Source organism: Carcharhinus amblyrhynchos, chromosome 33, assembly GCF_965287045.1.
Source record: "Carcharhinus amblyrhynchos chromosome 33, sCarAmb.v2.hapA, whole genome shotgun sequence".
Lineage (NCBI taxonomy): Eukaryota > Metazoa > Chordata > Chondrichthyes > Carcharhiniformes > Carcharhinidae > Carcharhinus > Carcharhinus amblyrhynchos.
Window position 1 is genome coordinate 7,185,187 of NC_137356.1, and position 25,066 is coordinate 7,210,252.

At 46.8% G+C, this 25,066-nt stretch overlaps 1 protein-coding gene across 5 annotated transcripts in view; it reads right to left on the minus strand.

Moving 5' to 3' along the window:
• Window positions 1-435: 435 nt before the first annotated feature.
• Window positions 436-25,066, minus strand: part of LOC145361081 (microtubule-associated serine/threonine-protein kinase 1-like) — a 178,538-nt gene continuing 153,907 nt past the window's right edge. For 3 of the 5 annotated variants that reach the window (XM_080216663.1, XM_080216664.1, XM_080216661.1), the window contains 8 exons: window positions 21,732-21,895; window positions 19,421-19,689; window positions 15,451-15,660; window positions 11,582-11,811; window positions 8,781-8,903; window positions 6,014-6,150; window positions 4,667-4,857; window positions 436-3,228 (listed from right to left, as the gene is read on the minus strand). In XM_080216663.1, coding sequence (XP_080072789.1) covers window positions 1,274-3,228; window positions 4,667-4,857; window positions 6,014-6,150; window positions 8,781-8,903; window positions 11,582-11,811; window positions 15,451-15,660; window positions 19,421-19,689; window positions 21,732-21,895 — 3,279 coding nt within the window. In that variant the 3' untranslated portion in view covers window positions 436-1,273. The remainder of the gene's footprint in view (window positions 3,229-4,666; window positions 4,858-6,013; window positions 6,151-8,780; window positions 8,904-11,581; window positions 11,812-15,450; window positions 15,661-19,420; window positions 19,690-21,731; window positions 21,896-25,066) is intronic. The other 2 variants (XM_080216665.1, XM_080216662.1) reach the window with 1 other exon arrangement.

The following is a 25,066-nucleotide window of genomic DNA, read 5'->3' on the forward strand; positions in this document are numbered from 1 at the left end:
GTAAGGTTGTGGGAATACATTGTAAAGAGCAATTCGTCTGGGATGCAACTAAGAAGGCGCTGCGAAAGACTACAGGTTGGTACTCTGCCCCGGGTTTTCTGTGCCCCCCCAAACCCCCCCAGTCCACCAGCTTCAAGTAGTCTGTTTGAATGGATTACTGACACACTTCAAAGTGACTTTATCAAAGGTAAATCTCACCGCAGACAACGAGGGTCCACACGTTAACGAATGGCGCCACCCAAAAGAAAGCCCAGTGCACCAACCAACCAACCAAACAGAGTGGTGACAATTAAATGCCTGAAGAGCCCAACTGCAGCTGACCCCCCTCCAGCTTTCCTCCGCTGTCAAGAGCAGATTCTGGGCAAATAATGAGAAGTTTCATTCTGAAAGCCAATCTGAGAAATCCACTCTGAGAAGCTGCGGGGGGAGGTGGTGGGGAGGTCGGCCTGAGGAATTTCCTTCTTACGGTGCAGCAACCTCGTGGGGGATCGGAAGATCTGGGGGTGGCTACGAACATCCGTGCGTGATTTCACAAGGAAGCACTGTACAAACGGTTTTCTCAAAGAGACACCTGTTTGCGACACGCTTGTCGATGTCTGAAGCCAATGACCGTCTGGACAAATGCCTCCACCTTAAACAGTCAACAAGTCAGGCAACGGGAACAGCCTCAGAACCAGGCTGAGGGAATGCCCTAACACAGCGATAGTGTGTCAACACAAATGTCCCAGGTTGGGAATGGCGGGCAAGAACGGCACATTAACTTTCCTACGCTACAGCCAGTAACAGATGCATGGGTCCCCGTACGAACATGTGCGGTGCTGACTCTGAATTAATTCAGAATACCTTCTAAAGATTGCGAGGTGTTGAGAAGGGCTAATGCTAATCTGCAGCCAACTTACATAACTTCAATAATTTACTAACCTTTTCGTTTTACAAAGAGCACTTCAGAATATTTAACTATCCGACATGACCACATGTAGAAGCGGTTTAAGCGTGTAATGCACTTAGCCATTATATTCTATACACAAACATGCACTCACATGATGCCAAAACACTATCTTTCACATTCTTTTGAAATATTTAAACCTCTGTAATTTTTTTTTGTCGTTTGCAACGTATCAAGCACCTTGGCAATCAGATTCTGAGATTTTTTTTAAAGTTTATTTTTCTCAGTTGCATGTTTTGTCACCAACAGTCTGATTTTTTGTTTTTGAAATGGTTCCTCACTGCTTCGCTGTTTAATCGACAGGTCTCTTTGCACCTAGCCCTCTCGCTAAAGCGTCTGACGGTTTATCTCTTTCTTTTCCAGTAGAGCCACACTGGCTATGTCTTGTGAAGTTGGTTTACTGACCGGTGCCAGCGGGGTTGTGGACTTGCCTTGTTGCTCAGCCTTTGCGTTGTCGCCCGCCTTCCGTCTCTCCACCGTCGCGGGCCCCACGGGGATGGACATTTTCACCGGTCCCAGAACGCTCTTTGCCACGGTGGCTAGGTGGTTGACAAAACCCGGCTTGTCTGTGCACGGCTGCGCTGCTGACGGAGATCCATGCCCAGACCCGCACGGTGCAGCAGGGGGCGCTTTCTTTACTTTGACCTCCAGCATCCCTTTGCCCTCTGGAGACGTCTCGCAAGCTCCTTTGTAACAGTTAACCGGGGCACTTTTGTCCACCACGTCGGGTAGTTTGGCTGGATGCAGGGGGCAATCCTGGGGCAAAGCCTCGTGAATGCTGCCGTCCTCCGTCTCACCCTTGCGTGACTCTTCTCTAGTCTCGCACACCATGCTCTTCCTGTTGTCTTTCCCATCGCTGCTTCCTGCGAGCTTTGGTGGCTCCAACTTGGCAGGAATTTCTGCCGATTTCCCCTTCTCCTTAGGACCAGGCTGGGAGTCAGCTCCGGGAGATGCAAACTTTGGCTCTGACCTCTGACCTCTGACAGTGCCTTTGTCTGGCGTTAGAATGCAGGCGCCATCTTGGCTCTGGGAGCTAGATCCCAGTGGTTCAGTTTGCACCCCTTGGTGTCTCCTGCTCACAGGGTCAATGACGGACCGTGTCTTTTTAGGATCCACACGTTTCTCCGGTGGTTCTGAAACGCAGTTTATTTGGACTGACTGAGTGACGTGGACATTAAGGCTAGTGGCTACGGGTCCTGGGGACATTTTGAAAGCAGAAGGCGTTGGCAAAGTATCGGGTCTTGAGATTTGTGATAATCCAGAAGACTTGTCCGTGTGTGTTGTCGAGACGGAGGAAGAAGGTACGCCAGTCTGTCCTTTTGTGGTATTTGCATCCTTATCCAAGCTTTGATCCAAAGGCTTCGATTTTTTGGCTACTAATGTTTCAGAGGATGGCTCAGAAATCTGAGACTTTGATGCAACAATCTTCCCATTCGACTCCTTCAATGTTGAAGAAAGAGGAACACTTTTCCCTTGGTCTTCCACCATCTTTTTGGTAACATCATTAGTCCCACCAGGGCTATGGTGAGAGGTAACCGTGGAACCGGTTCTTGCTGTTTCTTCTTGATCTGCGTCGATCCCTTCCATGGGCTTTTCCTCATGGTCGCTGATTTTGACCTCCAGTTCCTGGACTGGGTCAAGGATTTCTCCCCTTTCTTGCCGGATTGTGGAGAATATATCTCTATCGATTAGCGGAGATTCCTGCCTGCCCAGCTTCCTCACAGCTATCTGACGGAAAGTCCCCAACTCGCTGCCATCAGCCTTTGACCCCAGGACCTCCCCCTCCGACTCCAACAGGCTCTGAAGGCTGGTGTCGCTGTGAAGACCCTCTTTCCGGAAGTCGGAATGCGACGCCTCCAGGCTGTGCTTGCGGATCGCCAGCTTCTTCTCGGAAGAGAGCGGGATGGACAATTTCTCAGCCGACTGCACCCTCTTGAGTAAAGGAGACCTGGGCGGCTCCGCGCTCTTGGGCCGTGGTCTCACCACGGGGGGCGACGAGTGCAGCTTGATGTGGAAGGTCTGGGTGGTGTTGGAGCTGCCCACGGTGTGGGCGGGCAGAGGGAAGGAGGGATGCTGGGGGGAAGGGTGAGTTGGCGACGGAGTGTGAGCCAGAGGGGAGAGCGGGATGTTCCCTGCTGACTTGCACCGCGCTGATCTGTACTGGCGCTGGAGCTTCGGGGACAGGCCGTGAAGGCTGCTGGGTCGGATGTGGTGTGGGGTGGCCGGGGAATTTGGTACACTTGAGCCTGGAGAGCTACTTTGAGACGAATTACCCCCTCCTCCTGTGGGGAAAAAGAAAAATATACTTAAAATACGGACATATATATTCCAAATCAATTTGTTCTCACCACAGTTCATGGGTTTATAAGCTTTCTCCTTACATAAGCGAATGAGGGAGAAAGCAATCGAAGGAAATGTTGGTAGGATGAGATAAGACCAGAAGATATAGAAGCAGAATTAGGCCATTCGGCCCTTCAAGTCTGCTCTGCCATTCGATCATGGCTGATAGGTTTCTCAACCACATTCTCCTGCTTTTCCCCCATAACCCTTGATCCCTTCACCAATGATAGAATCCTTACAGTGCAGAAGGAGGCTATTCGGCCCATTGAGTCTGCACCAACAACAATCCCACCCCAGGTTCTATCCCCGTCACCCCACATATTTCCCCGCCAATCCTCTAAGCTATGTGTCCCAGGACAATCAGGGGCTATTTAGCATCGCCAATGCACATCTTTCCGACTGTGGGAGGAAACTGGAGTACCCGGAGGAAGCCTAGACAGACATGGGGAGAATGTGCAAACTCTGCACAGATGGGAACCCAAGCTGGGATTCGAACCCAGGTTCTTGGAGCTGTGAGGCAGCAGTGCTACCCTCTGTGTCACCCCAATCAAGAACTATCTATCGCTATCTTAAATCATAGAATCCCTACAGTACAGAAAGAGGCCATTTGGCCCATCGAGTATGCACCGACAACAATTCTCTCTGGCCCTATCCCGTAACCCCATGTATTTAACCTCCTAATCCCTCTGACACTAAGGAGCAATTTAGCACGGCCAATAAACCTAACCAGCACGTCTTTCGGACTGTGGGAGGAAACCGGAGCACCCGGAGGAAACCCACGCAGGCACGGGGTCAATGTGCAAACTCCACACAGACAGTGACCCAAACTGGGAATCAAACCGGGGAATGGACTGGAAAGGCAGCAGATCTGTGGCCTCTACAGCCCTGCTCCAGACATCATGAGGAAATCAGTTAGTGCCCTCTTTGGCAGGTAGACAAAGCAGCAATGGAGTTTGAAATCATTTTTATAGAATCATACAATCCCTACAGTGCAGAAGGAGGCCATTTGGCCCATTGGGTGTGCACCGAACACAATCCCACCCAGGCCCATCCCTGCTTAGTTACCCTGCTAATCCCCCTAAACCTATCACACCCCAGGACACTAAGGGGCAATTTAGCATGGCCAATCCATCTAACCTGCACATCCTTGGACTGTGGGAGGAAACCGAAGGTAACCCATGCAGACACGGGAGAACATGCGGACTCCGCAGGGACAGTGACCCAAGGCCAGAATTGAACCCGGGTCTGGCGCTGTGAGACAGCAGTCCTACCCACTGTGCCACCGGCCCACCTCTTATTGATTTCTTTTCATCTTAAATAAAAAATGTTAAATGATGCATCACCCCGTGGTATAGAATCAGCCACATTGAGTAGAGATACCTAGATAGCCCGAGTCTGGTGTTGGTCTGTAGCTCTGAGTGGGAGAGCGAGCGGAGAGACTGTGTGTCGGTGAGCCAGGCAAACTGTCGCTGGATGAGAGTGAGCGATTTAAGGATGAGAGACTGCGGCTCGTGTGCAGCAGGTTTGACTGTTTGGTTATCTTTCGGAACAAGGAGCTTCGTTTCTTACCACTGAAGGATTGGGGGGAATTGGGGGGGGTGGAGAGAACACAAAAGGAAAGAGCTTGAATCATCCAGAGTTAGTCAGTGAAGCATAAACCCACAAATACTCTTCCCATCACAGTTCAGAGCACTCAACAGCAGCAAGAGCAAAGGAGGATTTCACAGAATCCCTACAGTGTAGAAGGAGGCCATTTGGCCCATCGAGCCTGCACTGACCGCAATCCCAGCCAGGCCCCATTCCCATAACACCTCATATTTACCCTGCTAATCCCCCTGACACTAAGGGGCAATTTAGCATGGCCAATCCACTAACCCTCACATCTTTGGGATTTGGGAGGAAACTGGAGCACCCGGAGGAAACCCACGCAGACACGGGGAGAACGTGCAAACTCCACACAGACAGTGACCTGAGGCCGGGAATCGAACCCGGGTCCCTGGTGCTGTGAGCCAGCAGTGCTAACCAAGTAAAGCAAAGCAAAGTAAAGTTTATTTATTAGCTTACAATGAAGTTAAAAGACTCACCATTTAAATTTATTTATTAGTGGCACAAGTAGGCTTACATTAACACTGCATTGAGGTTAGTGAAAATCCCCTAGTCACCACACTCCGGCGCCTGTTCGGGTAACACTGAGGGAGAATTCAGCACGGCCAATGCACCCTAACCAGCACATTTTTTGGACTTGGGAGGAAACCCACGTAGACATGGGGAGAATGTGCAGTCTCCACACAGACAGTGACCCAAGCTGAGAATTGAACCCCTGTCCCCGTTGCTATGAGGTAGCAGTGTTAACCACTGTGCCACCGTGCCACCCATATGTAATAAAAATCACTCTGTATCAGGTTAATTCATGATTTGAGATATTTCTGATGTGATGTAGTGCTAATGGAAGCTTTAGCATTGATCGAATTTCAGCTTTTGATCTAGGCAGCAGTAATGTGATAACACTCCGGTAACACCACAGGGAATCAGCACGCGTCCTCTCGGAAGAGCGAAACAATGGATTTTAAAAGCTCCCAAAATAAAAACTGTTTTGTCAGTTCCTTTCCAGCCTGACAAAATCGGAATTGTTTAATTTATTTACTGTGTTAGGATATTTAAGAATACCCCAATGTGTGTGTGTGATGGACAGGAATAGTACATTCCAGTGCCCATCCTCCCCCTCACCTCTCCTGTCCTTCCTTCCCCGTGCTTTTCTTATTCCTCCGTGCCATTTTGGCCTTGTAACTGGATCTCCTGGCTGGCCCGATCTTGATGGAAGTGTTCTCGAATGGTGTCGTGGTTACAGTCACTTTGTTTCCGCTCTGTAGGGAAGAACAGGACAAGTTCAGGGCAAAGACCGAGTTCGGTACTAAATCTCTCTGTCAACTCTTCAAAAGTGCTGACGGCAGCTGTGAGGAGCGAACAGAGCCAACGTTTCGATGACCTATCATCAGAGCTCTGACGAAGGGTCATCCAGACTTGAAACGTTGACTCCATTCTCTCTCCACAGATGGTGTCAGACCTGCTGAGAAGTTCCAGCATTTTCTGTTCTTGCTTCACATTCCAGCATGCGCACTATTTTGCTTTTATCTTCAAACGTACTGTTAGATTAAGACAAAACCTTAAGAAGCTGAAATCCTACCCCCGCCTATTTCTGAAGTTGCTCCGTAGCCGTGAATCAATCCTGCTCCCTGACCCATGCCGGAATAACCGGCCTGTGTCAGGCTCTCTGTGTATAATTTTCACGTGGCAGTGATTGGGAATATCACCATGCAGGAATTGGACCGTGAGAGCCTTCACCCTATCAGTTTGTGGCATGCCTCTGAAGCCATGTTTACCACTGAAAGAGACTGGAATTGACTCAGGGCCACAGGCAGGTTGGTGTAGCAGTACTTGGCTGAACCAGTGGCACAGTGAGTTAGCACTGCTGTCTCATTGCACCGGGTTCAATTCCTGCTTGGGCCACATTCTGTGCGGAGTTTGCACATTTTCCTGGTGTAGGTTTCCTCCGGGTGCTCCAGTTTCCTCCCACAGTCCAAAGATGTGCAGGTTAGGGTGCATTGGCCGTGCTAAATTCTCCCTCGGTGTACCCAAACAGGTGCCAGTGTGTGGCAATAGGGGATTTTCACAGTAACTTCATTGCAGTATCAATGTAAGCCTACTTGTGACTAATAAATTAACTTTAACGTTTTAAAGTTCATCTTCTTTCCGTCTTGAAGGAATACAGTTCAGATGCTTGGAGAGCAGAATAATTACTCATTTCAACCTTGCCAGTGGTTATGTCAAATAGAGTCAATGGACTTTTGTTTACTTAATTTCCATGGGGATTTCAGAGTACAGTGACTGACAGGGTCACGTGATGTTGTGGTTTATGTGCAATCCTGGATTTGTGGCAAAGACAGAAACACGCTTTTGCAGAAAGGAGTTGGAGATTGGCTGTACTGGTTGAAGTTAGAAGAGTCTTGCAGGCTTCTATAAGCTTTCCAAGACTGTCTATACTCATTGCAGCAAGTATATTTCTTATTGCTAACTATATTTAAAATGGGTTTTAAATCTTTAAGAAGAATGTTGCTTATTTGGAACTGAAATGGTGATGTTAGAAATTACAAGGGTTTCTGTAAAGATTGTTCAACTGTTAAACTGCTTCATTTTCTTTGAGTTATACCTTAATTTGGGCAGCACAGTAGCACAGTGGTTAGCACTGCTGCTTCACAGCTCCAAGGACCTGGGCTCAATTCCCAGCTCAGGTCACTGTCTATCTGGAGTTTGCACAGTCTCCTCATGTCCGCATGGGTTTCCTCCGGGTACTCCGGTTTCCTCCCACAATCCAAAGATGTGCAGGTTAGGGTGATTGGCCATGGCTGAGCGAGGCTGGAAAATCCCCTCCATTGTCTCAGAATAAGAGGTAAACTGTTTTGGAACAAAATGAGGGGGATTGCTTCACTCAGGGGGTGCTGGATCTTTGAACTTGTTAACCCCTGGGGGCCGTGAAGGCTCCATCACTGACGGCATTCTGACAGAGATAGGAATGTTTCTGATTACTAAAGATATCAAGGGATATGGGAATATTGCTTGGAACTGGTACTGAGGTAGAAGATCAGCTTATGAGCTCTGGATGAATGATCTATCAGAAGGATGTAGAGGCTTTGGAGGGAGTACAGAAAGGATGTTGCCTGGTACGGAGGGTATTAGTTATGAGGAGAGATTGAATAAACTAGGATTGTTTTCCCTGGAAAGATGGAGGCTGAGGGTCAACCTGATAGAAGTTTATAAAATTATGAGGAGTATGGATAGAGTGAACAGTTGGAAGTTTTTTTTGGGTCAGAAATGACAATTACAAGGAGGCACAAGTTCAAGATAAGAGGGGGGAAGGTTCAGTAGAGATGTATGAGGCAAGTTTTTTATGATGTGGAGATGCTGGAGTTGACTGGGGTAAACACAGTAAGAAGTCTTACAACACCAGGTTAAAGTTTAGGTTTAAGTGGCTTTTGCAACCAAATAAACCTATTGGACTTCAACTTGGTGTTATAAGAGTTCTTACTGCAAGTTTTTTCACACGGAGGGTGGTGGGGGCCTGGAATGCACTGCCAAAGGAGTTGATTGAGGCAGACAGGTTAGCGACATTTAAGACTTGTCTGGATAGACACATGAACAGACGGGGAAGAGAGAGATACAGGCGGTTGGTCTAGATAGGACAATGTGAGGCTTAGAGGGCCAAAGGGCCTGTTCCTGTGCTGTTCTTTGAACAGCTAAGCCGGCTTGAGGCGCCGAATGGCCTCCTCCTGCTCCTATTTCTCATGGGCCTATTTCAAAAGTTTAACAGATTACAATCACAAACAAATTGTAGGACTGAGGAAATAATGTCTTGTCCTGGAGCTGCCTATACAGCACGGTTAGCTTTGACATTAGCTTACCAAGATATTAAGCATTGTGCATTCAAAAGGAAAGCTACCTTCAGTATGAGCTCCACAACTTCTGTATGGACCAGTCCATGGACAGGCTCCCCATTAACATGAGTTATAAGGTCACCAGCACAAAGACCAGCCTCGTGGGAAGGTCCTCCGTCTTCTACATGCTGCAATGTGGAAAAGAGATAGTTAAAATTTTATGCCAGTCCCTGACAGTCCACAGCTTCAAGTGTTTTGTTTTTGGAGTTTTGTATTTTGAAGGTACTTAGCGAACGTTCACACAGACATAAAAACAGAAAATGTTGGAAAATCTCAGCATGTTTGACAGCATCTGTGAGGAGAGAATAGAGCCAAAGTTTCGAGTCTGGATGACCTTTCATCAGCGCTGAGAGCAAAGAGAATCAGATTTATACTATGAGGGTAGGGAGGGTGGAATGGGACTGAGGGAATGTCAATGAGGATACAGAAGGCCTAGAAAGTGCGAAAAGCATCCATTAAGTGACCAGGATGCGTGAATGGCAGAACAGAGGTGCAGATTGTTAAAGGACTGCCTGAGGAATGTGGCAGTGGCCCTGAAAGTGTTGTGGGGGGTGGGGGGAGGGAAGGGAGGAGACAAGATGGAGAGCGGGAACGGAGAAGTGGAAAAATAGAGATGAGAAAGAAGGAGGATAAAACGGATTAATGAGATGAAACAGAATGAAATAAAATTCATGTTATGGGGTGAAGGTGGAAGGGAGAGTTCACACTCTGAAGTTGTTGAACTCGATGTTCAGTCCGGAAGGCTGTGAAGTGCCCAATTGGAAGATGAGTGAGGTGCCGTTCCTCCAGTTTGCGTTAGGGTTCATTAGAACATTGCAGAAGTCCAAGGACGGACATGTGGACGGGAGAGCCGGGTGGTGTGTGGAATTGGGAAGCGACAGAAAGGTTTGGGTCCTGCTTGCTGACGGACCAAAGGTGGTTCAGTGAAGCAATAGCCCAATCTGCACCTCCATTCTGAAATTCAGATGATTTAATGGATACTTTTAGCACCATCTCAGCCTTCTGTATCTTCATTTACATTTCCTTTGTCCCATTCTGCCCAAGTATAAATCTCCTCTGATTCTCTTTGCTCCCAGCTCTGATGAAGAGTCACTGAGACTCGAAGCGTTGGCTCTATTCTCTCTTCACAGATGCTGTCAGACCCGCCGAGACGTTCCAGCATTTTCTGTTTTTGTTTCAGTTTCCAGCATCGCAGGATTTTGCTCTTATCTTTGGGCTCACATAGTGGGATTTACAGGAATATATTTAGTTCGTAGAGAACAGAAGGAGGTCACCATGTTTTTGCTGGCTTCTCAGTAAATCTATCCAATTAGTCCCATCATACTGCTCTTCTCCATAGTCCTGCCGTTCCAAAGTCAGAAAGGGAGACAGTATTCTAACTCAGCCCAGGTGTGTAAGTCTGTCATCAACTATTTAATTGCCTCCTGTATTAAGATAGATTGGTGGAGTCTTGTTGACTGTCTGTTAATGTTGTCCATCTGAGTTTGCATGGACTTTGACAAATTAATGTGTCGCACTCATGTGGCACACTTTCATCTCACGGGCTAATTAGAAACCAGAACAACCACATCAGTTGTGCATATTAAAGGGCATCTCTAAATCTTGCTGTAGCAGGGGTGTTCCAGCGCACCAACGGCAAAGCGAGTGGACATTGAGGCAAAATCCACTGTGCAATTTCCACTCTCATCTCTCTCGCTATCCATGGATGCCTCTCATCTGATCCTGGTGTCTCATAACTTAAAATACAGATAGCCTACCCTAAGGGGGAGTTCTTATCTATTAAACCTCTCAATTCTCTGAATTTCACAATGACCTGTGCAGCATCTTGTTCCTTGGTGACAGAGAGAATCCAATTTGTACCTCAATCATGTCCCATTTTTGCACATAAATCTCTTTTGGGTCTTCGATTGGCCTGATTCCTCCTTTTACTGCCCTTTATTATTTATATGCTTAAAAAAGATTTGAATTAATTTTTATGTTAGCTGTCAGCCTCTTTTTCCCTCTCTCTTTCCTTCTCTTATTTGCTTCTTCATTTTCCCTTTGAAACATCTATATTCAGTCTAGTTCAGGGTGGCACGGTAGCACAGTGGGTTAGCACTGCTGCCTCACAGCACCAGGGACCCGGGTTCAATTCTTGGCTTGGGTCACTGTCTGTGCGGAGTTTGCACATTCTCTCCGTGTCTGCGTGGGTTTCCTCCGGGTGCTCCAGTTTCCTCCCACAGTCTGAAAGGTGTGTGTGTTAGGTGCATTGGCCCAAACAGGCTTGGGGCAACTTGGGGAATTTCACAGGAACTTCATTGCAGTGTTAATGTAAGCCTTACTTGTGATGAATAAATACGTTTTTACTTTACTTTTACATTTAGTTCTCAGTTGTATTATCCAGGTAATATTTGTCAAAATCACACTTACTCCTCTCAATCTCTAACTCTTTTTGTAATCCAGGGGGCATTTTTATTTTATTTATTTGTGGGACATGGGCATCACTGGCTGGGCCAGCATTTATTGCCCATCCCTAGTTGCCCCTTGAGAAGGTGGTGGTGAGCTGCCTTCTTGAATCGCTGCAGTCCCCGTGCTGTGGGTTGACCCACAATATCATTAGGGAGGGCATTCCAGGATTTTGACCCAGCGACTGTGAAGGAATAGCCGATATATCTCCAAGTCACACAAGAAACAATATTTTGCATATGTGACCATAATAACTCAAATCAAATCAAAATACATGTTGCCGCAGCAACGCTGACTCCCTGAGTGAGTATTTCAAGCAGAGGCGAAGGTTGGTTCCCCTTATCCGCTGGTCCGCACTTACCCAGACCATGTGGTGGACGCTGTATACATCACTGTCTCCCATGTAGACCCTGATGGCGCGGAGTGTGAAGCCGTACTTCTTCCCCGAGCGGTGGATGGTGATGGGGGATCTCAGGCTCGTGACTGCAGGAGAGAAGTCCCGGCTGGGCGAGGAATCCCGCGAGGACGGATTGGAGGACAACGACCGCGGCGACATGGGGCTGGCGAGAGGTGAACTGCTGTGTTGATCTACTGGATATAGAAAGGAGATTCACACTGGGATTGGCTGAGAGGCCTGGGCTAATACTGACCGGATCACTGAAGTTAAAGTTAAGCTGTGGACCGTACGGCAGGCTGGGTTGCAACAATAACAACGGGTGGGATTTTCCACCCGCGCTCTCGCCCCAGAACCGGAAAATCCCGTCTGTGATCAATGCACCTTGGCATGGTCCCTCCCTCCACTACGATTCCTGTGGCAGGTGGGACAGGAAAACTCACCCCAACAACTTGCATTTAAATGGTACCTTTAACTCATTTTGGGAGATGAGGTGACATGGTGGCACCGTGGTTAGCACTGCTGCCTCACAGTGCCAGGGACTTGGTTCGATTCCCAGCTTGGGTCACTGTCTGTGTAGAGTTTGCACATTCTCCCCATGTCTGTGTGGGTTTCCTCCGGGTGCTCCGGTTTCCTCCCATAGTCTGAAAGACATGCTGGTTAGGGTGCATTGGCCACGCTAAATTCTCCCTCAGTGTACCCAAACAGGCGCTGGAGTGTGGCAACTAGGGGATTTTCACAGTAACTTCATTGCACAGTTAATGGAAGCCTACTTGTGACTGATAAACTTTATTGACTGACTTAATTGAACTTATTTAGATCGAACCAGGGCAGAACTTACTTAATTAATGGTAGGGTGTTGGGGAGAGTTACAGAATAAAGAGATCTAGGGGTACAGGTTCAGAGCTCCTTGAAAGTGGAGTCACAGGTGGACAGAGTGGTGAAGAAGGCATTCGGCCTGCTTGGTTTCATTGGTCAGAACATTGAGTTGGGACATCTTGTTGAAGTTGTACAAGACATTGGTAAGGCCACACCTGGAATACTGTTTACAATTCTGGTCACCCGATTATAGAAAGGATATTATTAAACTAGCAAGTGTGCAGAAAAAATTTACTTGAATGCTACCGGGACTTGATGGTTTGAGTGATAAGGAGAAGTTGGACAGACTGGGACTCTTTTCCTTGGACCAGAGGAGATTTAGGGGTGATCTTATAGAGGTCTATAAAATAATGAGAGGCATAGATCAGATGGATAGTCAACATCTTTTCCCAAAGGTAGGGGCGTCTAAAACTAGAAGACGTAAGTTTAAGGTGAGAGGGGAGAGATTCAGAAGGGTCCAGAGGGGCAATTTTTTCACATGGAGGGTGGTGAGTGTCTGGAACAAGCTACCAGAGGCAGTAGTAGAGACGGATACAATTTTGTCCTTTAAAAATCATTTAGACAGTTACATGGATAGGATTAGTATAGAGGGATATGGGCCAAATGCGGGCAGTTGGGACTAACTTAGTGGTTAAAAAGAAAGGGCGGCATGGACAAGTTGGGCCGAAGGGCCTGTTTCCATGCTGTAAACCTCTACAACTCAGTGAAACGTCACAGGGTAAATGTGAAAGATGAAAGCTAGGAAATGGTCTGAGAGCCAGTCCACTGGCTGCCTGACTTTGGCCATCATCGAGATTTCTGTCAGGTTGGATGGTGCATGTTGAGACTGCGTTAGAACGTAACTGGTGACAGCTCTGTATTGGATGTAATGTGACCAATGGTAACAAGCTGTAAGGGTCAGCTGACTCAGTAAACCATGGAACCAATTACATGAATGATGTGATGGTCAGCTGACTCACTATAAATAAGAACCTGTTGGGAATTGTGGGAGCTTGGATTGGGGTGAGGCCCCAAGTCTGGAGTAACGAAGTTTCTTTATTAAACCCTTTCTTTGATTTATCAGTTGGAGTTAAGTTTTTTGTTATATGTTTACTGTCTGCATTTGATGGGTTCCTTCTGAGGAAACAAACTGTGGGTATAATCAAAATTAAACTAATCCGACCTCCGCTCATATGGGAGATGGAGCAGTCATTCGATAGCAAGCTGGAGGATCAACCCAGACAGACATTCACTAACCCAGAGGCAGGAATATTAATCTCTGCAGTGCCTAGATTAACTGAATCATAGTGAACAATTTAACTCCACACGGTTATCAGGACACACAGGGACTGAATTTTACATCATGTTGCAGCTATATCAAACCTTGGTTAGGCCACATTTGGCGCACTGTGTGCAGTTATGGTCACCACACTAACAGAAGGACATGGAAGCTTTGGAGAGAGTGCAAAGAAGGTTCACCAGGATGTTGGCTGGTCTCGAGGATGTTGGCTATGAGGAAAGGTTGAATAAACTAGGATTGTTTTCACTGAAAGGAGGGAGGCTGAGGGGAGACCTGAGAGAGGTCTACAAAATTATGAGGGGCACAGACAGGGTGGATAGTCAGAGGCTTTTCCCCAGGGTTTGGAAGTGTCAATTACAAGGGGGGCACAGGTTCAAGGTGAGAGGGGGAAAGTTTAAGGGAGATGTGTGGGGGAAGTTTTTCACGCAGAGAGTGGTGGGTGCCTGGAACGCGCTGCCAGAGGAGGTGATGGAAGCAGACATATTAGCAACATTTGAGAGGCATCTGGATGGGTCCATGAATAGGGAGGGATAGAGGGGTACAGACTGAGTAAGGGCAGAAGGTTTTTTCTAGTTTAATTAATACATTATGATCAGCGCAGGTTTGGCAGTCTGAAGGGCCTGTTCCAGCTGTATTTTTCTTTGCTGTTTGATATTATTCTATTAGTTCCTTGAGAAGAATCACAGAAGGAAATTTTAAATGAAGAATTAGGCACTTATTGGTTCCATTGACAGTCTGCAGTCCAACCATTTAAAGAGCATCAAATCTGAAACAGGTAAACATCCTGAGTGCTTTCTGGAGATCATACCATTTGGAGAGACACTTAACCTTTTTCTTCATGGTCCACGGGCATCAGATTTGCTGCCCATCCCTAAATGCTACAATGATGTGGAGATGCCGGCGCTGGATCGGGGTGGGCACAGTAAGAAGTCTCACAACACCAGGTTAAAGCCCAACAGGTTTATTTGGAATCACGAGCTTTTGGAGCGCTGCTTCTTCACCAGGTGAATGGAGTGGTAGGTTCACAAACGCAGCATATCTAGACAAATTGTGATTCTCCCTCTCTCCAAACACACTCTCTGTACTGTAAAGATTTGATTGCCTGAAAAGACCATTATCTTGCAATTGTGTCTCTGTCTATATATGCCTTGTTTGTGAACCCAACTCTCCACTCACCTGATGAAGGAGCAGCATTCCGAAAGCTCGTGATTCTAAATAAACCTGGTGGGCTTTAACCTGGTGTTGTAAATGCTACGACTTAGTGGCTTGCTTGGCCATTTCTGAGGGCTCTTAAGAGTCAATCACCTCAATATGGGCACACTAAGAAGTCTCACAACACCAGGTTAAAGTCCAACAGGTTTATTAACCTGTTAACCTGGTGTTGTGAGACTTCTAACTGTGCCCACCCCAGAACAACGCAGGTATCTCCACTTCACTGCAATGTAGGCCAGACCAGGTAAGGAAGGCAGATTTCCCTCTCGGTGAAAAGCAGATGAATGAACCAGGTGCAGTTTTACAACAATCGCCGACACTTTCATGGTCACCATTCCAGAATTAAATTCAAATTCCACCCGCTGCCGTGGTGGGGATTCGAATGCGTGTCCCCCGTGAAGCAGCCTGGGCCTCTGGATGACATTACCCCGACACTGCTGTCCACCCCCCCCCCCCCACTCCGTACCTGCGGGGATCATGACTGACAGGGCGGTGGCTGACGCTGATTTAATGACCTTGTTGACAGGCCGGGAGGCGCGCTTCTCGGCCGAGTCCCCGGATAGCTGCTGGTGCCGCGCACGGCGAACCGCCAGGTCACTTGTCGCCTTGGTCGAAGAAGAGTCCGTTTCCTTGGAAACCGGGCATAGGGACTCGCTTAACTTCACTGGCCTACCCACTGAAAGAAAATTGAAACCATTTAGCAGGAAGGCACGCGAAGGATCTTTTTAAGATTCTAACGTTTCCCTTCCTCTCTGGAGGCTTTATATAACTTCACTGATACGGAGCAGCACCCACTGATAACACTGGGCAGCACGATGGCACAGTGGTTAGCACTGGGTGGATGGTGGCACAGTGATAACGTCACAGAACTGCTAACTCTGCGGGTTATTCTTTGGGATATGGGTTCAAATCCTATTTACAAGTTGGACCGAAAGGCCTGTTTCTATGCTGCAAACCTCTACGATACAGCAGCCTCACTCCCACAGGGACCCGGGTTCGATTCCCAGCTTGGGTCACTGTCTGCATGGAGTCTACATGTTCTCCTCATGTCTGTGCGGGTTTCCTCCAGATGCTCCGGTTTCCTCCCACAAGCAAAAGACATGCTGGTTAGGTGCACTGGCCACGTTAAATTCTCCCCGTGTCTGCGTGGGTTTCCTCCGGGTGCTCCGATCTCCACCCACAGTCTGAAAGGCCTGCTGGTCAGGTTCACTGGCTGTGCTAAATTCTCCCTCAGTGTACACGAACATACGCTGGAGTGTGGTAACTAGGGGATTTTCACAGCAACTTCATTGCGCTGTTAATGTGAGCCTATTTGTAACACTAATAAATAAACTTTAAATTTTTTATTAGAATATGGGAATGTTTAAGGGCAGCATGGTGGCATAGTTGTTAGCACTACTGCCTCACAGGGCCAGGGACCCAGATTCGATTCCCAGCTCAGGTCATTGTCTGTGTGGAGTTTGCACGTTCTCCCTGTCTCTGCTTGTGTTTCCTCTAGATGCTCTGGTTTTCTTCTACAGTCCACAAGACGTGCTGGTCAGGTGCTTTGGCCCATGCTAAATTGTCCCTTAGTGTGGCAACTAAGGAATTTTCATTGTAACTTCATTGCAGTGTTAATGTAAGCCTACTTGTGACTAATAAATAAGCTTTCAACTTTTTACTAGTAGACAGGAATGTTAAGGGCATCATGGGGGCACAGTGGTTAGCACTGGTGCCTCACAGTGCCAGGCACCTGGTTCAATTCCGGCCTCAAGTGGCTGTGTGGAGTTTACATGTTCTCCCTGTGTCTGTGTGGGTTTCCTCTGGGTGCTCCAGTTTTCTCCCACACTCCAAAAATGGGTGGGTTAGGTTGGTTGGCTATGCTAAATTGTCCCATAGTGTCAGGGGGATTAGCAGGTTAAATGCAGGGGGTTACAGGAATGGGGCCTGATTGGGATTGTGGTTGGTGCAGGCTCGATGGGCCGAATGGCCTCCTCTTGCAAACAGTATGTTTTGTGCAAGAGGGCATCCAACTGACCCTAATCTCCTTGCAAAACACTGAATAAGTTAAAAAGTATAATTTTGTATTGCTAAGCAACAAGGATGCCATTTTTATTTAGGAATTTATTTTGTTGAACGGACAAATGGTAAATCATTATTTAAGGTGTCAGATCATAATTTGATTTGAGAATTAATCATGAATAGATCAACAAGGTAAACATTCTATGATTAAAAGCAACTTTTCCTTAAGGACTACTCCAAATTATTCAAGGATCTGAGCTTATCCAGTAAAAAGGACAAATTATAGGGTTATTTTCTCTGGGAAAGTGAAGGTGGATCTGAAATAGGCTTTTAAAATTATCAAAGGGATTTAATAAGATTGATGTAGAGAATTGAGAGGGAGTTAAAAACCAGAGGTATTAAAATTAAGACAGTCACCAATAAATCCAATCAGGAATTCAGGGATAAATGTATTTACCCAGAGAGTTGTGGGAATGTGGGATTTGCTGAGGTGAATAGTATGTATACAAAGGTCTGAGGTCACGTACCAACCAACTCAAGAACAGCTTCTTCCCTGCTGCCATCAGACTTTTGAATGGACCTACCTCACACTAAGCTGATCTTTCTTTACACCCTAGCTATGACTGCAACACTACATTCTGCACCCTCTCCTTTCCTTCTCTATGAACAGTATGTTTTGTCTGTATAGCACGCAAGAAACAATACTTTACACTGTATCCTGAAGGGAATTAATCATAATATCCAACATAGGGAACTTAGCAGCTAAAATTTTAATATAAAGTTTTGAAAATAAGTACAAAAACTAATAAAGCCATTAGAAGACATTAATATTCATCGCTAAATTTGCCAGTGAAGCCCAAGGCTTTCTTGTATCAGAGAACTGTCTGAAAAACATGAAAACTCAGTCACAGTGCAACTTGAACATGGTATGGTACGAAACCATCCATTGTTTAAAAGGGCAGATTATACACATTTCTATCCAAGAACAAGAAGTTTAGCCTGGGATTTTTGCCAGGTGTATAGGCCCGCATCCAACTGGCCCTAATCTCCTTGCAAAACACTGAATAAGTTAAAAAGTATAATTTTGTATTGCTAAGCAACAAGGATGCCATTTTTATTTAGGAATTTATTTTGTTGAACGGACAAATGGTAAATTATTATTTAAGGTGTCAGATCATAATTTGATTTGAGAATTAATCATGAATAGATCAACAAGGTAAACATTAAATAAGATCATGTTCAGTTAATTGCTGGGCTGTAGCGATGATAACCAAATTCTGATAGAATCCTGGCAATGCAGAAAGGGGCCATTCGAGTTTGCACTGACCACAATCCCACCCATGCCCTATCCTGTAACCCCACATATTTACCCTGTGAATCCTGCTGACATTAGGGGCAATTTAGGATGGCCAATCACCCTAACCCACACATTTTTTGGACAGTGGGAGGAAACCTACGCAGACACGGGGAGAACGTGCAAACTCCACACAGATAAGCTGGCAATCGAACCCGGGTTCCTGGCGCTGTGAGGTAGAAGCGCTAACCACTGTGCCACCCTAATTGTATAATTATCCACGTTCCTGACACAAAGGTGGAGATCTATGGAGGAAACTCAAGGTGCTGTCACATCACCAGATTCCCCCTTCAGCCGAAGTATTGTACTTGTCTAATTGATGTCTTATTTTCTTTGTATTGTTTGCATGTTTTATAACAAAACTAGTTTCGGAAATAAATATTATTACGCTTTAAATCTGCGTTTCATTTACCTTTGCGAGAAATATTTAACAGATTTATTTTTTAGTATTTAAAATGATCGGGCCACCGAGAACAGAATTCCCCACTACAATCCCAATACACGTGACAATGATAAATCAAACCAAATAAAAAAAGATACATTTAAGAGGAAGCTGCATGGGGCAGCAATGTAGCACAGTGGTTAGTATTGCTGCCTCACAGTACCAGAGACCCAGGTTCGATTCCCAGCTTGGGTCACAGTGCGGAGTCTGAACGTTCTCCCTGTGTCTGCGTGTGTTTCCTCCGGGTGCTCCGGTTTCATCCCACAGTCGGAAAGAGTGCTGGTTAGGTGCTAAGTTCTCCCTCAGTGTACCCAAAAAGGCGCCAGAGTGTGGCGATTAGGGGATTTTTCACAGTAACTTCATTGCAGTGTTAATGTAAGTCTTACTTGCGACTCATAAATAAAGTTTAAACTTTAAAAAGCTATATGAACACAAATGGGAGAAAGGAGTAGAAGGATATGCTTAGAGATAGAGGAGTGGGAGGGGGCTTATGTAGAGCATTAACTCCAACATGGACAGGTTGTACTGAATGATTTCTGCTGGCCATTCTATGTAATTCTACCGTTTTTTTAAAATCAAACAGAAAATATTACTAGACTAGCACAGACTATTACACTGACCATCAATAGCATCCCATACCTGGGAATGTTGGACTGTTGCCGGCATTTACCGCGCTGACGGCACTCTGCCCTTCCGTATCTTTCTGCCGTGAATCCGACTGGCTGGCCTGATCCTGGACCGGCGTCACCGTCTGCACTTCCTGGTGCTTGTGCGTGACCTCCGTGTCGTCCTCCAGGGGCGTGGCAAACTTGTGGGTGTCCATCAGCGCAGAGAACCGGCGGCGGACGGTGAGAGGTGGGCTCGAGTCACTCTCGCCATAAGAGGACTCGGACGCAGAGAGGCGCTTCCTGGAAAGAGCGAAGATCGGAGAAGGATTTGAGTATCGGGATAGGGGTGTTTTGCTGCAATTTTATAGGGCGTTGGTGAGGCCACGCCTGGAGTGTTGTGTGCAGTTTTGGTGTCCTTATCTGAGGAAGGATGTCCTTGCTTATAGAGGGAGTACAATGAAGGTTTACCAGGCTGATTCCTGGGATGGCAGGTCTGTCACATGAGGAGAGACTAAGCAGGTTGGGATTATATTCAGAGAGTGAGAGGGGATCTGATAGAAACTTATACAATTCTAACAGGGTTAGACAGGGTAGATTCAGAAAGAATGTTCCCGATGGTGGGTGAGTCCAGAACTAGGGATCATAGTTTGAGGATAAGGGGTAAACCTTTTAGGACTGAGGTGAGGAGAAATTTCTTCACCCAGAGGGTGGTGCACGTGTGGAATTCACTCCCACAGAAAGTAGTTGAGGCCAAAATGTTGTCTGATTTTAAGAAGGAATTAGATATAGCCCTTGGGGCTAAAGGGATTGAGGGATATGGGGGGGGGGGGGGTGGAGAGGGGGATCGGGAAATTGAATTCGATGATCAGCCATGATCAAAATGAATGGCGGAGCAGGTTCGAAGGGCTGAATGGCCTCCTCCTGCTTCTAGTTTCTATGTAAGAGGGAGGAGGCATCAGAGCAACCTCAAACCTCATCACCTCCAAAGCTGTGTGACAGTCACTCTCCCCTCCTCTCACACGGTTATCCCAAACAATATCCTAACTGATCCACATTGAAACAAAACCACATGCTGTGGTGCCGCCTCATAGTGCCAGGGACCTGGGTTCGATTCCCGGCTTGGGTCACTGTCTGAATGTCTGGCAGCCTCTCAGGGCATCAAAGACTGAGACATTGGGACAGTTTGGTCAAGTTCTTGATTATAGGAATGGCGTTTAAAAGCAGCATTTTAAAGGAGGGGAAGGAGGAGGGGGTGAATAGAGAGGAAATCCCAGCAGTTAGGGAACAGGCCGCTGAAGACACAGCAGCCAGGGGTGTGCTTTGGAATTGGGTAATGCAGAAAAGAGTTGGAGAGGCTTTGAAATTTCGAGGGGCTGCAGGACAGGAGGACGCTACAGAGGGCAAAAGAGAAAACGCCGGAAAATCTCAGCAGGTCTGGCGGCATCTGTAAGGGGAGAAAAGAGCTGACATTTTGAGTCCAGATGACCCTTTGTCAAAGCGAAAAGGCTGAGAAAGTGGGACCTTTTCTTCAAATTTTATTTAGTTTTAAACTGTCCCCTACCTTTTATTTCTTTATTGTCTTTCATTATTTTTCTTCTCCCCTACTCTTTCCCTCTATTTTATCCCCCCTTTTCTTACCTTTTCTCCCCCTTTGCTTCCTCTTTCCACCCTTTTTACAATTTTACCTCTCTCCCCCCCACATCTTCCTCTGTCACAGTTTACCCTCTGATTCCAGCCTCTCTGCTGTTTGGCCATTCACACTCTTTATTCTCTCTCTGGGCTGCCATTAGCAGCATTTCCTCTTGTTTATGTGGCTGTGATTCATCTTTCATTCCCTCACCCTGCAGTATAAATATCTCCCATTTTTAGCTTTGACAAAGGGTCGCCTGGACTTGAAATGTCAGCTCTTTTCTCTGCTTCCAGATGCTGCCAGACCTGCTGAGATTTTCCAGCGTTTTCTCTTCTGGTTTCAGAGTCCAGCATCTGCAGTAATTTGCTTTTATCCAGAGATGGTGAGGGATTGTGATGTGGAGATGCCGGCGTTGGACTGGGGTGGGCACAGTAAGAAGTCTCACAACACCAGGTTAAAGTCCGACAGGTTTATTTGGATTCACGACCTGATGAAGGGGCAGTGCTCCAAAAGCTCGTGTTGCTAAATAAACCTGTTGGACTTTAACCTGGTGTTGTGAGACTTCTTATAGTGAGGAATTAGACTATAAAGAGAGTAATTTTTAAGAAGGATTAGAGAAGGAGCATGTGTGTGTTGACTAGACTGGCATACTTGAAGCTTAGATATAAGAGGAGAGGAAACTACATCGCAGCAGTATAGCTGCCCTACATACATCTCTGGAGAGCTCGTTCTCCAACTCTTGTCTCGGGTTCCAGTAGCACTCAGGCCCTCCACCTTGTCATTCTTCTCCTCCTTATGTTTGTTTAGATTCCGACGGGTGACCACTGGAGCTTTCTGTTCCTCGTGCTGAGTGAGACGCTCCATACTGCTGTAAACCTGCACACATTGCAACCCAGCGTTAGTATAACCACCACTCACTTAACCCTGGCCACACGTGCAGCTTGGTGAGATACGGGAGGCCTATTCAACCGCATCAGAGAATCCCTACAGTGCAGGAGGAGGCCATTCGGCCCATCGAGTCTGCACTCACCCAGGCCCTATCCCCATGCTAGTCCCCCTGACAAGGGGCAATTTAGCATGGCCAATCCACCTAACCCACACACCTTTGGAGTGTGGGAGGAAACCCACCCAGACGCGGGGAGAACGTGCAGACTCCACACACTTCTGTTCATATAAAGTATTCAAAAAATAAAATAATCAGCTTTCTTTTTAAAAAAAGTACTATACGAAAAGTGAGGTCTTATCTGTGGAGAAGCAGCTGCTTAACTTGTGCCTCTGATAAAGTTACAATCAGTGGGGTCACAGACAGTGACCCAAATCGGGAATCGAACCCGGATCCCTGGCGCTGTATGATGCTGTGCCGCTGTGTCACCCCTTACTGTACTGTGCCCCAGCACCTTCAGGCGAGGAAATTAGAGGGGAGAAAGGAATGTCTAAACCCAATGGAATCGACAGTTAGAAGTTTCCAGGCTCCTCACGCCAGCGGGATCTTCCAGTCCCACCGATATGAACAGTGATTTCAATGGCTCACTGGCCCACCAGTGGGGGAACAGGAAGAGGGGCTGGAAAATTCCAGCCAACATCTCTGGGCACAGTGGTTAGCACTGCTGCCTCATAGCACCAGGGACCTGGGTTCAATTCCCAGCCTTGGGTCACTGTCTGTGTGCAGTCTGCACATTCTCCCCATGTCTGCATGGGTTTCCTCCCAGGGTCCAAGCATGTGTGGGTTAGGTGGATTGGCCATGCTAAATTGCCCCTTAGTGTCAGGGGGATTAGCTAGGATAAATGTGTGGGGTTATGGGGATAGGGCCTAGGTGGGGTTGTTGTTGATGCAGGCACAATGGGCTGAATGGCCTCCTTCTGCACTGTAGGGATTCTCTGATTCCCATAAGAGTTTATTTTGGAAATGTATTCCGGAGTCTCGGCACCTGAAAGCATGAAGATTCAAGCTGGAGATTTGCAAGATGCCAGATTGGAGAAGTGCAGTTACATCGGAGGGTTGTGGGGCTGGTGGAGGTTACAGAGAGAGGGGACGGATGAGGCTACGGAGGGATTTAGAAGCAAGGATGCGAATTTGAAATTCGAGGCACTGGTGGGCCTGGACCCAATGTTGGTCTGTGAGCTCGGGAGTACTGGGCGAACAGGACTTGGTAAATATGATGTTGTTTCAGAGGAACTCAAAGATAATGAATGGCTGCCAGTGCACAATCATAGAATGATAGAGATTCACAGCATGGAAACAGGCCCTTCAGCCCAACCTATCCATGCTGCTCTTTTTTTAAACCACGAAGCTAGTCCTAATTGCCTGCGTTTCGCCCATATCCCTCTATACCCAACTTACCCATGTAACTGTCTAAATGCTTTTTAAAAAACAAAATTGCACCTGCATGTGGCACCTTGTTCCAGACACTCACCACCCTCTGTGTGAAAAAAATTGCCCCTCTGGACACTTTTGTATCTCTCCCCTCTCACCTTACACCTATGCCCTTTAGTTTTAGACTCCCCTACCTTTGGGAAAAGATATTGACTATCTAGCTGATCTGTGCCCCTCATTATTTTATAGACCTCTATAAGGTCACCCCTCAGCCTCCTACACTCCAGAGAAAAATGTCCCAACCTCCTTATAACTCAAACCATTAAGTCCCAGTAGCATCCAAATGAATCTTTTCTGCACTCTTCCTAGTTTAATAATATCCTTTCTATAATAGGGTGACCGGATTTTACCTACATGCTAGCATGGAGGTGCTGGGAGCGTGGAGTGGAATATTGTTCCTGTATTCTTGCGTGTTACGGGCATGAGGATCAGATGGCTGGGGGGGCGGAGGGGCTTCCTCCTTTATTCTGTGCTGTAGTAATACTGGAAACCTGTGGGTGTCACTACACACCCTTGAAACCCCCATAGAGAGAAACAGTGGAAGAAAGAACGGAATCAGTACAGAAAATGCTGGAAAATCTCAGCGAGTCTGACAGCATCCGTGAAGAGAGGATCACCTCTGACAACGGGTCATCCAGAACCTCTATTCTCCCTCCACAGCCGCTGCCAAAACTGTTGAGATTTCCCACCATTTTCCTGTTTGTGTTTCAGATTCCAGCATCCACGGTTTTCCGCCTTTATTACATGAGGGAGAATGGATGGTAGGTGACGTACAGGGGATGGAACGATGGCTAATGCACTCAGCCTGTTGAGACTTCTCTTTCTGACGTAGCAGGTACAACATGCCATCGATCTACCTGAGCTTTGTTAAAAGGAAAGTTGAGGTGGGAACCTCTTGTTCAAAATATTCTTCAAATCTATACGTTTGGATTAAAGCATTGAAAAGACACATCTTACAGCACTAACAATGGCCAGAATTTTACCGAACCACCATGGGAACCGGAGCAGGCGAGGGGTGGACAATGGGATGGTCTGTTGACCTCAGACAGGATATTACAGTTTTAGAGTGAGTGAAGTCATAAAATCCCACCCATTACCTCACATTTTTAGCCATTTTGTGTCTCTGGAGGAGTCCCAGGCACCTCTTGGACAGGAGAAGCGCTCTACACATTGTCCTGTCTGAGGTTTGATTCTGTCTGTGTCGCGCACAAGAAACAATACTTCTTATTGTATACCCTTAAATTATGTCAAATCAAATCAAAGGTTGATTTCAAGAAGGCATATGGCATGCTTACCTTCATCAGTCAGGGCATTGAGTATAAAAATTGGCAGGCCACGCTGCAGCTGTACAGAGCCTTAGTTAGGCCTCATTTAGAATATGGTCGCCACACTACCAGGAGGATGTGGGTGCTTTGGAGAGGGTACAGCAGACGTTTACCGGGATGTTGCCTGATATGGAGGATATTAGCTGTGAGGAGAGGTTGGATAAACTCGGTTTGTTCTCACTGGAACGGCGGAGGTTGAGGGGTGACCTGATAGAAGTTTACAAGATTATGAGGGGCACGGACAGAGTGGATAGTCAGAAGCTCATTCCTAGTCAAGTACTAGACGATATAGGTTTGAGGTGCATGAGGGAAAGTTTAGAGGAGATGTGCAAGGTAAGTTTTTTTACA